Raw genomic sequence first — 14526 nt, forward strand, 5'->3', positions numbered from 1 at the left:
GCATCAGTGGGTGCTAACAGGCTAACACGTTAGCCAGCCTCATCTCGAGGGTGAAGGAGATCAAACACGAGAGGTTTACATATTACACACTGCAAACTTCTGCAACAGAACGAACAATTTGTAAATATACGCCCCATTCTCCGCAACAAAAACACACCAGGCTGCGTATTTTAATAGCAACACTGTTTATGCTGCTAGTATCATCCATTTCTCAACCCAAGCTAGAGGGCAGTGTATAACTGGACTAAATAATATCAGAGGTGCACACATACACGGCCACAATAGTTTTAGGAGCAGAGCACTGCATCTTCTAAACTCAATCTATGCTTTCATATGGGGCAATACTTTAAAATGAATCCAAACAGGCTACAGCTGGGACAGATGCTCTCTGCGTGCTATCGCTAAATGCTCAGACAACAACAACCAACTGGCACCAGGTGTTCAGTCCTGCTAAAATCTGCTCGTTTGTGCTTACTGAAACACCCAAATCTGTTTATTTCTCTACGAGAGTAAAGTTCCGTTATACACCACCAGGCTTTTGAACCAAGCTGTAGCTTAAAGAAACACGGCGAGTTAACTTGGTAGTCAAATATAGAGTCATCAAAAGGTATCATTTCATCTCTTATCGGCGAAAATGCCTTTTCAAAAGACCAGAACAACTGAAAAGTGCTGAATATCTAGCTTTGAGCTCTTCTGGACCTCGTTTTTGACTCAAGCTGTGCATTAAGAATGGCGTTTTCTGCGCTTTTTAGCTGAAAAAGTGCTTTCACAGTGTTTAAAGTCAAAAAGCGGTGTCACATGAAACGCACGAGACTGCGAATCAAATTTAAACAAGTTCAACCCAAAGCAGCCATCAGTTATCTAGCTTCACATCTCCATCCTTTAAAAAAATGGCACTAAAGTCCTCAGGGTCCCGAAATATGATGCTAGAACGCCTCAACATAGACATCAGACCGCAGAAGCACAGCAACATCAGTCAGTAGTTAGGAGTAGGTACATGTTTTGATGTGGGCTAGCTAGCAGTTTAGCCTGTCAGTAGTCCCATAGTGAGAAAAACAGCACATGGATGGAGGCATGTGTCTGCTGCGCAGCAAAATAACTCACTTACTCTCCTCACTGAGCGACTTAGAGCTGCTAACGTTACTGAGCCGCGGAGTTATTTGTAATTCCTGCCTGATCGTGAATGAGGCTAACGCTTTAGCCAGGGTCCCGCTTACCTCCCCGCTGCTGGAGCCGCTCGACTCCCCCAAAACATCCCGAAATTTCTGCAGGTTGCTGCCGATGGCAGCGGACACTTGCAACGCAGCGTCGAAACCGGGCCCAAGCCCGTTCGCGTTCGGGTTAGTCCCCGCGCTGTTTCGGAGGGAAGCACTGAGTCGAATTCGGCCCGCTTTCCTCCCGGTGCCCGAGCTGCTGCTCCCTCCGGGCCGAGCAGGGAACCGCCACCGACAGCTGTGCGCCATTTTACACTCTGCCTGCCTGCCCTAGGATCAGGAGCTCAGTGTGGGCGTAGCCCCGAACGAGCGATCTCCGCACACGGCTGCTCTGGTCTAGCGCTCAGAATGGATTATCCATGTTTCGGGGTGGAGGTACCGAGGACCCCGACAAGATCCCAGCGCAGAGCAGGCTCAGTGATGTTTTTACGCAGGTTCGTCGGCGATACTTAAGGGAGGAGAAAAGAAAACTGTACATCAGACACAGGAAGACTGCTTAGCGAAATGTATCACTTTTCATATATTCTTCATATATGATAACTTAAATATATTAAATAGTTAAGTTTTTAAAATTTGCTTAATTTTTTTTTATATTTAACAGTTTTTCCTCTGATATATTTGTAGTTTGTAGAAATTGCATTAAATTGAGTGTGTAATTTCTGCACCCCCTACCGTCAATAAATGGGATTGCAAAAATAGTGACTGTTTCCGCACAGGTTTCTTTGAATACGCCCCCATCTACTATTTGTCAGGGAAACAGGTAGCCCCGCCCTGAGCTCACGCCATTGGTTGAAGCAATTAAGCAAAGTTTCTACAGCGACCTAAAGACAGAGGTTGCATTTTTAGGTAAAGCTGACTACTGCATATTATATTGAATACCATAAAGCAAGAAATTAAAGCTGCTGTCCGTAAATTTTTCCACTTTGTCACCATCTCTGTTTGAAACCTGCAATTGCAGTTATTTGTGGAATTATCTTCTTTACTTGGGTTGTGTTCTTGACTCCTCTGTGCGGATTAATCTAATGTTTAGAGGTGTAGTGTGGATATTCTGTACTTCGGATTTACAGATGCTACATCTTGGAAATATGCCCCCAAAATAAGAAGTTTCACTAGAAAATGTCATATCAACAAATAAGTAACATGTCTGCCAGTTTTGTTCTGATCAACGAACCAAAAAAACAAACAAAAAAAGATATACAATAAATTGTACTACCAATGGCTATTAAATCTAACAGTCGCGAAGTTATCTAAGATTGTCAAACCATGCAAATGATTTGTTATACTTGTTCTCAAATTGTTCATGTTAACAACATCAACATTGCATGACTACTATTAAGTGTGTATTAGCGTTATCTGTAACTTTTAATTTCTGCACAGTCTAATCTCTAATTGTCATACCTTTAGAATTTAATTTTTTTTAAAAAATGTTCTTTTAACCTCCAAAAGCAATTTATGTTCATTAGAATTCGTTCTCTTTTAAATAAAAATCTTTTGTAAATTCATTCTAATCCTTCTGTAATCAGATGCTCATTTAAAACTGGAATATAATCTAATGTCAGTCACTTACCTGTTTCATTACCATCATGCACCGTTTAAAAAGTTTAATTATTCCAGATTTATTTTTGGCGTTTTATGCCTTTTAATTTATATAGGACAGTAGGTCAACAGGAAGCAAAGTGGGTGAGAGAGAGGTGTGGGGTCGGGAAAAGTCCACGAGCCAGGACTCGAACTCGGGACGCCCGGAGCGTAACGCCCCACGAGGCCATCGGCGCTGACACTAACCGAGACTCCTTCTTTATGTTCGTCTTTCAGACGTGCCGTAATGATGCAAAGAGAAACAGCGACAAACTCCTTTTGCCCACTAAAACCAACCTGAACCACTCAAATTAGAAAACATTATTACAAGCTTACCGTTATCGGGCTAAGTTAAGGAGAGTGTTTTGAACACTGATTGGTTATTTACTTGCTCAATAATTGATTTTAGATCATTTTGAACCAAAAAAAGAGAGAAAAATTACAGACTGCCGCTTTAACTAAGAAATCTTATGAAATTTCAAATTTTCAAGTTTAAATCTCTCAGCACACACATAGCCTATGTATAGTGAATTATGTATAGTGAATAAACAAACACAAAATTACAATAAATCCATGGAAGCTTTTGACTTAATATTTATATATTTTTTAAAAAAAGATTAAAAACATTTACACATCACTGCTTTTCATTGTGAAAATTTTAATTACAATACATTGATTTGTTTTTATCCAGTATTGTGCAATAAATCCATTAGCACATTTAATATACAACTAAAAAAAAGTTGCCAACAAAAATAAAATTAACATCAAGAAAGCATGCTATTTGCAGCAGTTTGATTTTAGTTAGTTAGCAGAATCATTCATCTAAGACCAATGTAGAAAGTCTGGTTGTTCTATATTCAAGAGAGACATGTTAGAATGTACATTATATGACTTCTGTCCATAATGATATTAACTCAAATTTTATTTAACAAAAACAAGTTCCATCAATTCAGTTGTGTTAAAAGAGACAAATGAGTGAGTAAATGCACAATCTAACAGACAGAAATATCCCAACAGGCTTTAAAGCATTCAGTTTGCTTTGAGAATTCATGGGGTCAGGTTTATTGACTGAGTGAGGTCTTGAAAATATGAGGCAATAAATAATTTCAGACTTAAAACCAACTAACACTCAACGAAATAATTCAGTGAAAATCAAAATGCAGACATACCCTACACCACTTGACAGGTCAATCTAATGCAACTCTCTCACAACCAAAAGCAGTGATTGGACAGTATCTTATCAATGTCATCTTTTAAGACAAATGTCAGTAGCAAGGTCCATCCACCCAGAGCATGCAGTTTTGCAACTGACATGATGTCACTGCATGAGAGGATGTCATAAGGCTGACTCAGAAGTCAAAGAAGTCATTACTCAGGACATATTGCACTGTTAAAAGACACAATGGATTCTTGTAAAGTATGCAAGGGGTATTTCTAAACATTTCAACAAGAGCTCAATATTCTTAATGAGTCTCATAAAAGTGCATATTACAGCAAATGCTTCTTGAGCTTCAAGCATAAAATGTCTGTAATGAACAAAAGCATTTTGACAAATGGTAAAGCTACCGACCATTCCACGAAGAATCGGACGTGTTACTGCTGGGTTATGGAACACAGATGCCTTTAACACCAATAGGTACAACTATAAAAACGGAAACTCTGTGTTATATAATGCTGATGATGTTAGCAAATGATGGTTTGCTTTGATATTTTAATCAACACTGCCACAACTCCCTCCTTAATATCAAATGAGGCCACAACTCTTCCTCCTTAGTATCAAATGAGGTACGCTGCTTATATTCTAACTTAAAAAGTTAGCAAATAAGCGATGCATATCAAATATTGCATGCATATGAGTCAGAGGTAGGGCAAATGCATTGAACAGGTAAGCAAACCTCATGTATGCTGTTATCTGTCTATAAACCCAAGTTTCATTTCCCACAGTGAACATCTTTGCAAGGCAAAATGTAATAGAGAAAGTGACTCCCGTTATTGAGTTCTGTCTGCAGAGACCTCAGACCTCTGAGGAGTTTGAAAGAACAGATAGCCGAATATGCTACAGTGATATGGCATTTGGAGATCTGCATTTGACCTTTGAGGAGCACGCTTACACCATGAATGCAGGCGTGCTCCTCCGAATGTGGTTAAATGGTCTTGTTTCAAAGCGGTATGAGAGAGGCCAGAAACATCTGAATGGCTTAGTCATTCAGAGCATGCTTGCGTGCTGGGGGAAGGGAGTGATGTGGTTTAGCCACTGGGTCCCATTTGCTGGTTGCTTTGCTTATGATCAGCAAGCCACTTCATGATCTGTTGCCTGAGCTCTATATTGGGCCTGATCTGGTCCATGGTGAGCGGACTGCGGTTGAAAGGGTCTGTCTGGTCACTAGAACAAAAAAGACAAAACCAACACCGCTATTAAAACCTTTACCTAATCAAATAACAGTGTTGTTACTGTTAACTAAAGCTATTAGAATTGTTGTCTGTAAATCTGAGTTTTTTTATTGATATTAAAATCAAAAGTTTGATTACTTATTGTACTTATATCAGTTTTTTTATTTATATTTAAAAAAAAGTAAAAATAAATAAATAAATTTATATATGTATGTGTATATATATAATATATATAGAATTATTTATAAAACCAAAAACTACAAATACAAAAATTACAAATGTGCATAACAAAATCACTAAAACCAAAACTAAAATTAAAATATAAAACTTAATTCAAAAATGTAATATGTACTATAATAGTATATAATTTTTAGCAGTTTTTTTAATATGTACTGTATATATAGTTTTTATTCATTTTTATTTCAGTTTTAGTTATTTTAGTACATCAAGTAAATAAAATTACTAAATTCACTAAAATAAAATGACAACGCAAGCTGAAATAGTTATTCAAATTCATTTTCAGTTAACATTTATTTTAAGTAATGAACATGTTTTTTATTGGGTTTAATTTTAGTTTTAGTTTACTATAATAAACCTGATACACGTCTCACCTTAGTAAGTGTCGTGCTATTGTTGTACGGTCCACTGTGACATTTGAAGAAGGTAGCAGCACCGGATCAAGCATCAACGTAGACATGATGGGATCCAGAAATTCATCAGGAGCATCAGAGTAGGTCTCCTCTTCTCGCTGATGCCTGTCTGCAAGTGACTGAAAGAGACACAGAAGATCAACAAGGCTACCATTTAACATTTAAACACCCATGACTTCCTGTGAAAGGTGTGTATCTAAGATAAACATGCACAGTGATTAAATTAACCTTAATTTTATCTGCTAAAAGACTGAACAATACAATCATGACGCCAGGCTTGTTGATTTTCTTGAGTACGCGGACAGTTTGGCAGAACAGAGTGGGTGAATATGACCTTCCATCTTTTGGGACAGTGGCGCAGAAATTTTCTTCATCTCTGTGGCCAAAACAGCATTCATAACAGTTAATATTATTCCTAAAAAAATAAAGAAATATGTAATCAAGGAGCCTACCCCAGATTTAGGTAAATAGTACAGATGTCCGACACTAGCTGCTGGGGTTTGAAGTCGAATTCACTGAAGTCTTTCACCTTTAGGGCGCCCATCTTGGGGCCTACCAGGTGCTGTAAAAAGTAGTTGAGCATAGAGATGATCCTCTCAGCAAGAAAGGGATGAACAAAAATACCTTTTATCTCTGGAGGGGGAAAATGAAAAGTACATAAAGTCTTTGTACACTTAAGCCAAGTGTTTCAGCCAAAAATTATTTAAAACCCTTCTGTTCAGGTCTAAATTGGTCGTATAGTTTATGACCAAAATCTGTGATGTGTTAATATTTTAGTGCATTTGGTTTCTTGCACGTCTCTTACCAGATGTGAGGAAAGCCAAGGTGCCAATGGTCTCATTTGACATGATGTTGTGGAAGCGACCCAGCTGTCCAAACATCTGCAGACTAGACTCTTTCTCTCTGCGGGCGTCAGGGGCCAGACTGTCCCACTCCCCCCGATCCCGCTCCAGCTGGAGGATTTTGATCTTACTTAAGTACTGGAAGGAACAGATGCACGTGTGAGTATCACATCTTTAATCAGTCAATTAAATATTCCTGATATCAACTACTTAGAGGTTAATATGTTAATGTAATTGAACAACCAAGTTAAATTGAACTAACAAAATGTGGTACCAGTATAAATAGTTGGGATTTGCATAAAACAAAAGCAATCTGCCTAGGCAGACAAGTACCTGTATAGCCTCGTCAAGTAAGAAGATGGCATCATTCATGAGGAGATTGAGAAACCTCAGGAAGAGTGGTGGATTCATGGCTTCAAGATTTTCAGATGCATAATCGGCAAGACGCTGTGAGGAAACAAATGTTTTATGTGTGAAATTACAAGCAAGGGATGAACAAAATTTCAAAGCAACCTAAATATTATTTATAATATTAAAACATCGGTCTGGTTCTCACCTTAATGCTCTCCCTGTAGCTCTCTTCTCCCCACATGTACTTCAGAATGGCATACATTGGTCGTCTGTAATTAAACTTCTGCTCAAACTGATGCGGATCACCTGAGAAACAAGCCATTGACAAAACTGAATATAGGATGTTACAATCAAATTAACACCAGAAAAAAAAAAAAAAACTCAGAAACTGACCAGTGAACTCTATATCCACAAACACTGTAATGAGGGCTTCAGCAAGTTGGGGTGCATGGCAATATGTGCTGAACACCCTTTGGCGCTGGAACATGATAGGCTGGACAGCGCCAGGTGTCAGAGTCTCCATATGGGGCATCACAGCTTCAAGAACCTCTGCCAGCTTTGCCCGCAAATGAGGATTCTTCATTCTGTGAGTAAATAACCCAGAGTAAACAACAAACCACATGGAATGCAAAAAAAAAAAAGTGCGAGAAACTCAGCATTACTCTGGCTCACACCTATCAACATTGCCCATGAACACAGTGATGAAGGTCAGGACATGTTCTAAGCTTTCTGCCGAGGACTCCAACACCTCGTCAGCAAAGCGGCGGAGGAATATGAAGAAATCGCCCATGTTTTCAGCAAAGAATTCTGTGAAAGTGTCAAGAGATTGACTTTTTGTGACTTTTTAACTCACAATCCAAATTTTCCTTGCAATTATAAGTTTATATCTCAAAATTCAGACTTTTTTTTAATTACAATTTTGCCTCTTTTGTCCTCTGAATTGTTTACTTCTCACATTTTTGTTTCCACCACAGAATTAAAAAAAAAGCAATTGCGACTTTCTATCTCACAACTCTGACTTTTTTTCCCTCACAGTTCCAAGGTATAAACTCTCAACTGTGAGTTAACAAGAAAAAAAGTCAAAATTATGAGATATATATTTATTTATTTTTTTAATTCAGTGGTGGAAACGAGCCTGTTTACTGAAAAGGAACACAAAAACTTAGGGGGATACCTGGCACAAAGCATAGCAGGCTGTTCTCTAGTGCAGGTAAGGGAAAGTTGAGAGGGATGTGCTCAGGCCCCTGGTTGCCCAGGCTGAGCTGAACCAGCAGGGCGGCACAGGAGGCTTGGAGGTTGAGGCAGTTTTGTAGCATTGCAGGCTGCGTGGTAGCAGCCTTGGTTGAGAGATAGACTGTCATGAGGCGTTCAAACTGTTCCCGTAGCTCTGCTGCTGCTGGGCCTCCACTGAGCTGCGTGTCCCGCCACGTCCCCTGCAGCCGGTGTAGAGACTGATTCATCTTCACCATCTGATCATGAAGTCTGACAAACAAATACCATTAAAGCATATGTTTATTTTCTGCAAATCAGTGCTTCCCACATAATGCAGCTGGGTTCATCACTACACCCCCATAACTAGTCCTAACTATATACATTAAAAGAAAAAACAATCAAATAATAGTATTTTTGTACATACTTAGATGTTAATTCAGTAACTAAAAAAAAAAACTCACAAGTTATCAGTTTGAATCAGTCTGACAAAGCATTTGCTGAACTCTCTAAAGGCTTTGTCAGACTGATTCAAACTGATAACTTGTGAGTTTTTTTTTTTTTTAAGATATGAATACTGAGCAAGAATACATTAAATTGATCATTAAATTGAGATGGTAAAGACATTTATATTGTTACAATAGAATTATATTTCAAATAAATGCTCTTCTTTTGAAGTTTCTATTCATTCATTTTATTTTTTAACAAAAATATAAACAGCACAACTGTTTTCAACTCTTTGCCATTACAGGAATAAATTACATTTTAAAATATATTTAAAAAGAAAACAGTTATTTCATATTACTGTATTTTTGATCAAATAAATGCATATATATACTTAAATATATGAGTGTTATTACTCTTTATACCTATGAAAGCCCAGGTACAGGGTAAGCTGTGTAAGGATGAGATTTTCTGTGAGAAGGCTGTATGATTGGGCAAATTCAACCGTTTGTTGAGGGGGTACAGGTATCAGACATGTCTCCTTGTCCAGACCTGTACGGAGAGGTATATTTTTATAGAGTTTAGATTGTTATTTCGGAAGAGAAATGAAAGGTAGTGGTCTGGTAGGTGAAGCACAGGCCAGTCACCTCTTGCATGCACGTTTCTGTTACGCCGCTCTTCCTCACTCAGCTCCTTAAGCAAGCAGTAAGTGGGGTTAAAGGTCAGGAGTTTGGGCGAGTAGGGTCGAGAAAACGGTTGGCAGAGCTTGAGCAGTGCAGCGCCCAGATTTAAGAAGAATGCGTCCGAAGCGAACATTTGGAAGAATATCTCAGGCATCTGGTTTGCCCAGATTTTTGCCCGCCCCATGTTGGCCTGCAGGCAGCCACCCAGCCACGAGAGCAGCAGGTGGCGTGTCTCGCTGGACTGCTGAAGCAAGTTTTTCAGGATCTGATACAGCTTATCATGAAACTGCCCCATAAACTAGCATAGGGGAAGACAAGAAATGAAAGGGAATAAGTGGCTGGCTTCATCAAGTCATCAACCTTGAAAACCATGCTTTTTTTAAATTTTGTGCTCACCTGGTGTATATTTGACTCTTGAACCTTCATTTCCTGTGGGCTGGAACGAGAAGGATTGAGAAAAAAGCCATGGTTCTCAACCACACCAGGGGTTTTCAACAGACAAGAAATATTCAGGATTGCTCCCAGAAGTGTTTTCTTATACTGAATCCCACTGTTAGGATCTTTGGGCTGAATATGCTCCATTAAAACCTAGGTTCAGAATATTATCATCCAAAAAATGTTTGATCTATATGAAAGAAACTGCAATGACATTAGCATTAATGAGCACTGGTTTCGAACCTTAGAAATATCCTTTTGCCGACTGAAGTACAGGAGAATTTCCAGGTAGGAATACAGCAGCAGCTGACAAAGGTCTAAGTCTTTGACCCGGCCTTGAAAAATATCAAACACTGGCACCATAACCTCCCTGAAGGACCGCACTTCTTGGTCAGCCAACAGACTAGCTATAACCTCCTCCAAAAACTCCACAACTTCCTCAAACTCTGCAGAGTTCATCACAACACAAACAAAGTCAAACACATGGAATTGGTTCAGGACCTTATCGTATGACCACAGATGTGACACTTACGGGCTCCTCTCACAGCCTCCAGCAACAGGTCCACAAGCTGTTCATACACATTCTGACTGATGTATATCTCTGGGGTCAGCAGAACAGTGCGGGCATTGGACACACTCAAATTTTTGCAGTGCACTGCATACGATAACAGCTTCTCTGGGACTTTAGTGATCTGTGTTGATTTGAAGAACATTAACACATCGCATTAAGCACAAACAATGCAATCAAGGGAATAAACAGTGCAACAAGCAGCCACATTTCATTCTTTTGGCTTAACCGAACAGGTCGTCTGTAGAAAATACCTCCTCTTTAGCTCTACGGTAGCAAGCGTAAAGGTACGGTATGGCACGTTTCTCTCCTGCATCACGATCTGCGGAGAGATTCACGACACTGCAGGAGGTCATGTAAATGAGATGGTTTCCCGGCTCCGGCAAAAGCAGCCTGCTGAACAAAGCCTGGAGGAGCAAATAAGGAATATTATTCTTATTCAAAGTTCACAATATACGTGTGCATATCTGTGTGTATACAACTTATCTGATATTATGCAAATCTGGAAAAGAATGACACCTGTTCTATGGTGTCCATGTTAAGCCAGTCCTGGCCATCAAGATCAGCGGCCATTTCATCAAGGTATACACAGCGTGGCGGGATGCCATTACCACTTCTTAAACTGGGGTCACCTGGAAAGATATTATTTTAATACAACAATAAATGCATTCTTAGTGCATATTCTGAACACACATATTCACTGCTTTTCAAACATTTAGGGGTTTTCTATATTTTTGAAAGAAGTTTCTTATGCTCATTAAGCCTGCATTTATTTGATTAAAAATACAGGAAAAACGGTGATATTGTGAAATATTATCACAATTTAAAGTAATGGTTTCCATTTTAATATATTTTAAAATGGAATTTATTCCAGAGATGGCAAAGCTGAATTTTCAGAAACCATTATTCCAGTCTTCAGTCACATTATCATTCAGAAATCATTCCAATATGCTGATTTGGTGCTCAATAATAATTTTTTATTATTATCATCAATGTTGAATACAGTTCTTTAAAGGGAAGGTTCACCCCAGAATAAAAATGCCATCATTAACTCCCACTTATGTTATTTCTTCTTTGGATCATAAAAGAAGATATTTTGATAGTTTTTTTCCAGCCCATACAATAGATGTTAATAGTAACCAAAAGCAAAACAGTTAGTCTTTTGTATTCCACAGAAGAAAGAAAGTCATACAGATTTGGAGCAACATGAGGCCTAATAAATGATGACAGATTTTTAATTTTGGGTGAACTTTCCCTTCATTATTTTGTTGGAAACCGTGCTACTTTTTTTCAGGATTCTTTGATCAATAGAAACTTGTAATGGAATGGAAATCTTCTATAACATTATAAATGTCTTTACTGACGCTTTTGATCACTTTCATGCAACCTTGCTGAATAATAGCATTTTCAACCTTACTGTACTCTAACTTTTGAAAAGTAGTTTAGAATTTAGGGCTACAGGGGGCTCAGATATCACATTTTCAAAACCTTCCTTTTAGCACAACTGATGCAAACTGTGATAAAGATTTGAATGGCAAACAGACCAGTGGGATGGACAGTAGATCGATGTGGAGGATAAAGATAAAGACACAAATGAAAGAAACAAAAATGGCGAAATGGGCCAAACTGCAGTGGATGAGGTCATCTGCAGCACTGCCTGGAAAATGCATGTCATCGTGATAGGATCACCTAAACTGAGATCATCAAGACATCTGTCATCTGCAATCTAATATTAATTTCTTTCCAAACTATCCAGAAATACACTTCAGCATGCACATGAAATTGATTAATTATGGAAAGTATTTTAAAAAAAAAGTTCTCAGCTGGTGGGTTATCATATCCAAAAATGTGTCAAGTCTCTTCTGCTAGGGTTATGAACAGCAGGGGAAACCATGATAAATGAAACTAATAGCACACTTAAAGGGTAAGTTTGCTGATTATCAACTAGCTTAGTACTTTTACAATGTTTGGTAGTATAAGTAAATAAACAATGTATTATTTTTCCATGATACCTGCACCAAGATATCCCCATTTATTTCTCAACAAAAGACTTCAGCTTTCTGTGAAAACTACAGACCGTACTTCAGCATTTTTTTTTATCCCCGCCCACAGATAGCCTAATTAAGCCCAGTGCAGTATGGGTGTTGACATTTTCTTAAAAATTTTTCTCTAATCATGTAGCACTGAAAAAAAAAATCATGTTTATTTTGCATGGATAGCCAGCTTTTGTTAAAACCCCATACTGCCACAGCATTAATAAAAAAAAAATTTAAAAAAAAAAGAGAAAATGTTTTGCATCCAGTCATATGAAACCAATATAAACTAATATGAAAAGCTAGCTAAATTAGGCAAATGCAAAACTAAGTAGGATAAAAGAAACAAAGTCATACTATGTTAAATGCTGGTGTTAGCTCCACTGAACTCTTATTTATATGTTGTGCATTTCTTAGAATTATAATTAATACAATATTTGTGTTTGCTGCATGTGTTAGTGACAGAATGACAGTAAAGACAATTATAATTTTACAATAGATTGTTATTTTAAATGAATATTGCTCTTTACCACGGTTTCCACAAATAAAGTTGCAGCACAACTTTCAACACTGATAATATTAAGAAATATTTCTTGAGCATCAACTCAATAATGAATTATGAAGGATTGTGTTGTAAGTATTGGGTGCTGAAAATTTAGCGTTGCCATCACAGGAATAAAATACATTTTAAAATAGAAGTTATTTGAATAGTTATTTCAAAGTGTAATACTATTTTACAGTATTACTGTTTAACTGTATTCCAATCAAATAAGTGCAACTTTGATGAGCATAAGAAACATCTTTCAAAACATTTAAAAACATCTTACTGACTTTAAACTTTTGAATGGTAGTGTATATTTATGATCATTGATCATATAAAAAATGATATGTTTGGAGTTAAAACCAATCACAGTCAGTAAACAGACAGTTCTCATAACCAGCAGGTGTTAAACACTCACTGTTGTCCAGAGTGATGAGGAAGATCCTCTGGATCATGTGGTTGACGTTGAGCTGCTCACAGAGCTCCTGTTGTGAGCGAAAAGATCGGCTGATCTCTGCCACGGAGTCATCATTGTCATCGATGCTGTCAGACACAGAGTTGTCTGACTCAGAATGGCTCTCTCCTGAATCTACAGCTGTAGAGAAAAACAATTACAAAGAGCCATTAAATTAATGCTATCCTGCAAGTAGAGCGCTGCTTATTACCAAGACCTTACATTGTTGCTCAGCTTGACGCCGTTGCTTTTGGCCGGATGCAAACTGTTTTGCATCAGCGAGGGAACTGAAGAGCGCTGCGAAGGGGTTTTGTGAGATGTTCTGATTGTTATTGCCCTGGTCTGTCATTTCCCTGGAGCATGTCCTCCATCAACATGTGTTTTCACAGCCTGTAGGGAAAAATGTGTGAATTAGAGCTAGCATCTAATCCAAGTCCCAAGACCAGCCGAGATCCATCTAGGTACATCATAAAGTCCATCTGCAAAAAACACTGTACATTTAAGTGCAAAATGACTCCCTATAACAATTTATTTACTCTTCTGATGAGTCATTAATTAACATGAATTGATTAATTCACCTGTGAGTCATATTCAAGCAACATAAAAGCACAACATAGATCAATAGTGACCTCACAATAACCAGCATGACTGCAAATTAGTGTCAAGTATGCTAACTTGCTACACAAACGTGTCATATTAATCACAGCAGTGAATCAGACTACAACAGACAGACACTAAGCGTCCTCAAAAGATGTGCAATGAATGTAAACCTAGATAAACATGAGCTTTAAAGCTGTCAGAGACACTGACAGATCTCTTGCTAGCTGTCAGGTGTCTTAAGCTAGCTGAGTAAGTTAACTACTGTAGCAACACGCTTAGTAACTGACAGCGGGCTGGCAATGTTCATAAAACACAGCAACTCAAGACAACGTCAAGTAAATAATACCTTAAATAGCAGAAGTACGCTGAAATATATCAACGTGGAAGCATGCCATACCAGGTTTCGCGTTGAAATGTGGAAAATCCGATGTTGTGATCCAGTCCAACAGATCCAGAATATACGCTCTGCGTGACGTCATCAGCAGTGGACAAGACATTGTCGGCTGTTTCTTTTAATGTTTTTTTTTTTTCTTCTT

General features: G+C 38.2%; 2 protein-coding genes across 5 annotated transcripts in view; both read right to left on the reverse strand.

Moving 5' to 3' along the window:
- The window catches only part of LOC109103211 (histone-lysine N-methyltransferase 2A-like), a 33244-nt gene extending 31576 nt beyond the window's left edge, over positions 1-1668 (reverse strand). For both annotated transcript variants that reach the window (XM_042739484.1, XM_042739482.1), the window contains exon 1: positions 1218-1668. In XM_042739484.1, the coding sequence (XP_042595418.1) occupies positions 1218-1463 (246 nt within the window). In that variant the 5' untranslated portion in view covers positions 1464-1668. The remainder of the gene's footprint in view (positions 1-1217) is intronic.
- A 1746-nt stretch (positions 1669-3414) lies between these two features.
- ube4a (ubiquitination factor E4A (UFD2 homolog, yeast)) lies at positions 3415-14517 on the reverse strand. 3 transcript variants are annotated; one of them, XM_042739486.1, is made up of 20 exons: positions 14388-14517; positions 13613-13780; positions 13355-13531; positions 10882-10994; positions 10617-10769; positions 10327-10486; positions 10038-10240; positions 9756-9947; positions 9324-9657; positions 9102-9228; positions 8198-8505; positions 7698-7830; positions 7417-7607; positions 7229-7329; positions 7006-7119; positions 6636-6810; positions 6283-6463; positions 6059-6206; positions 5792-5949; positions 3415-5172 (listed from the first exon to the last, which is right to left on the reverse strand). In XM_042739486.1, exons 2-20 carry the CDS (start codon positions 13737-13739, stop codon positions 5037-5039), a joined length of 3231 nt encoding a protein of 1076 aa, XP_042595420.1. In that variant the 5' UTR covers positions 13740-13780; positions 14388-14517; the 3' UTR covers positions 3415-5036. The 3 variants fall into 3 exon arrangements, 2 of the variants coding, with proteins under 2 accessions (XP_042595420.1, XP_042595419.1); XM_042739485.1 differs by having other exon boundaries at positions 14337-14470; XR_002019991.2 differs by lacking the exons at positions 3415-5172; positions 5792-5949 and having other exon boundaries at positions 6065-6206; positions 6283-6392; positions 14337-14470.
- Between the last annotated feature and the right edge of the window lie 9 nt (positions 14518-14526).

This window comes from Cyprinus carpio, chromosome B15 (assembly GCF_018340385.1).
Source record: "Cyprinus carpio isolate SPL01 chromosome B15, ASM1834038v1, whole genome shotgun sequence".
Classification (NCBI taxonomy): domain Eukaryota; kingdom Metazoa; phylum Chordata; class Actinopteri; order Cypriniformes; family Cyprinidae; genus Cyprinus; species Cyprinus carpio.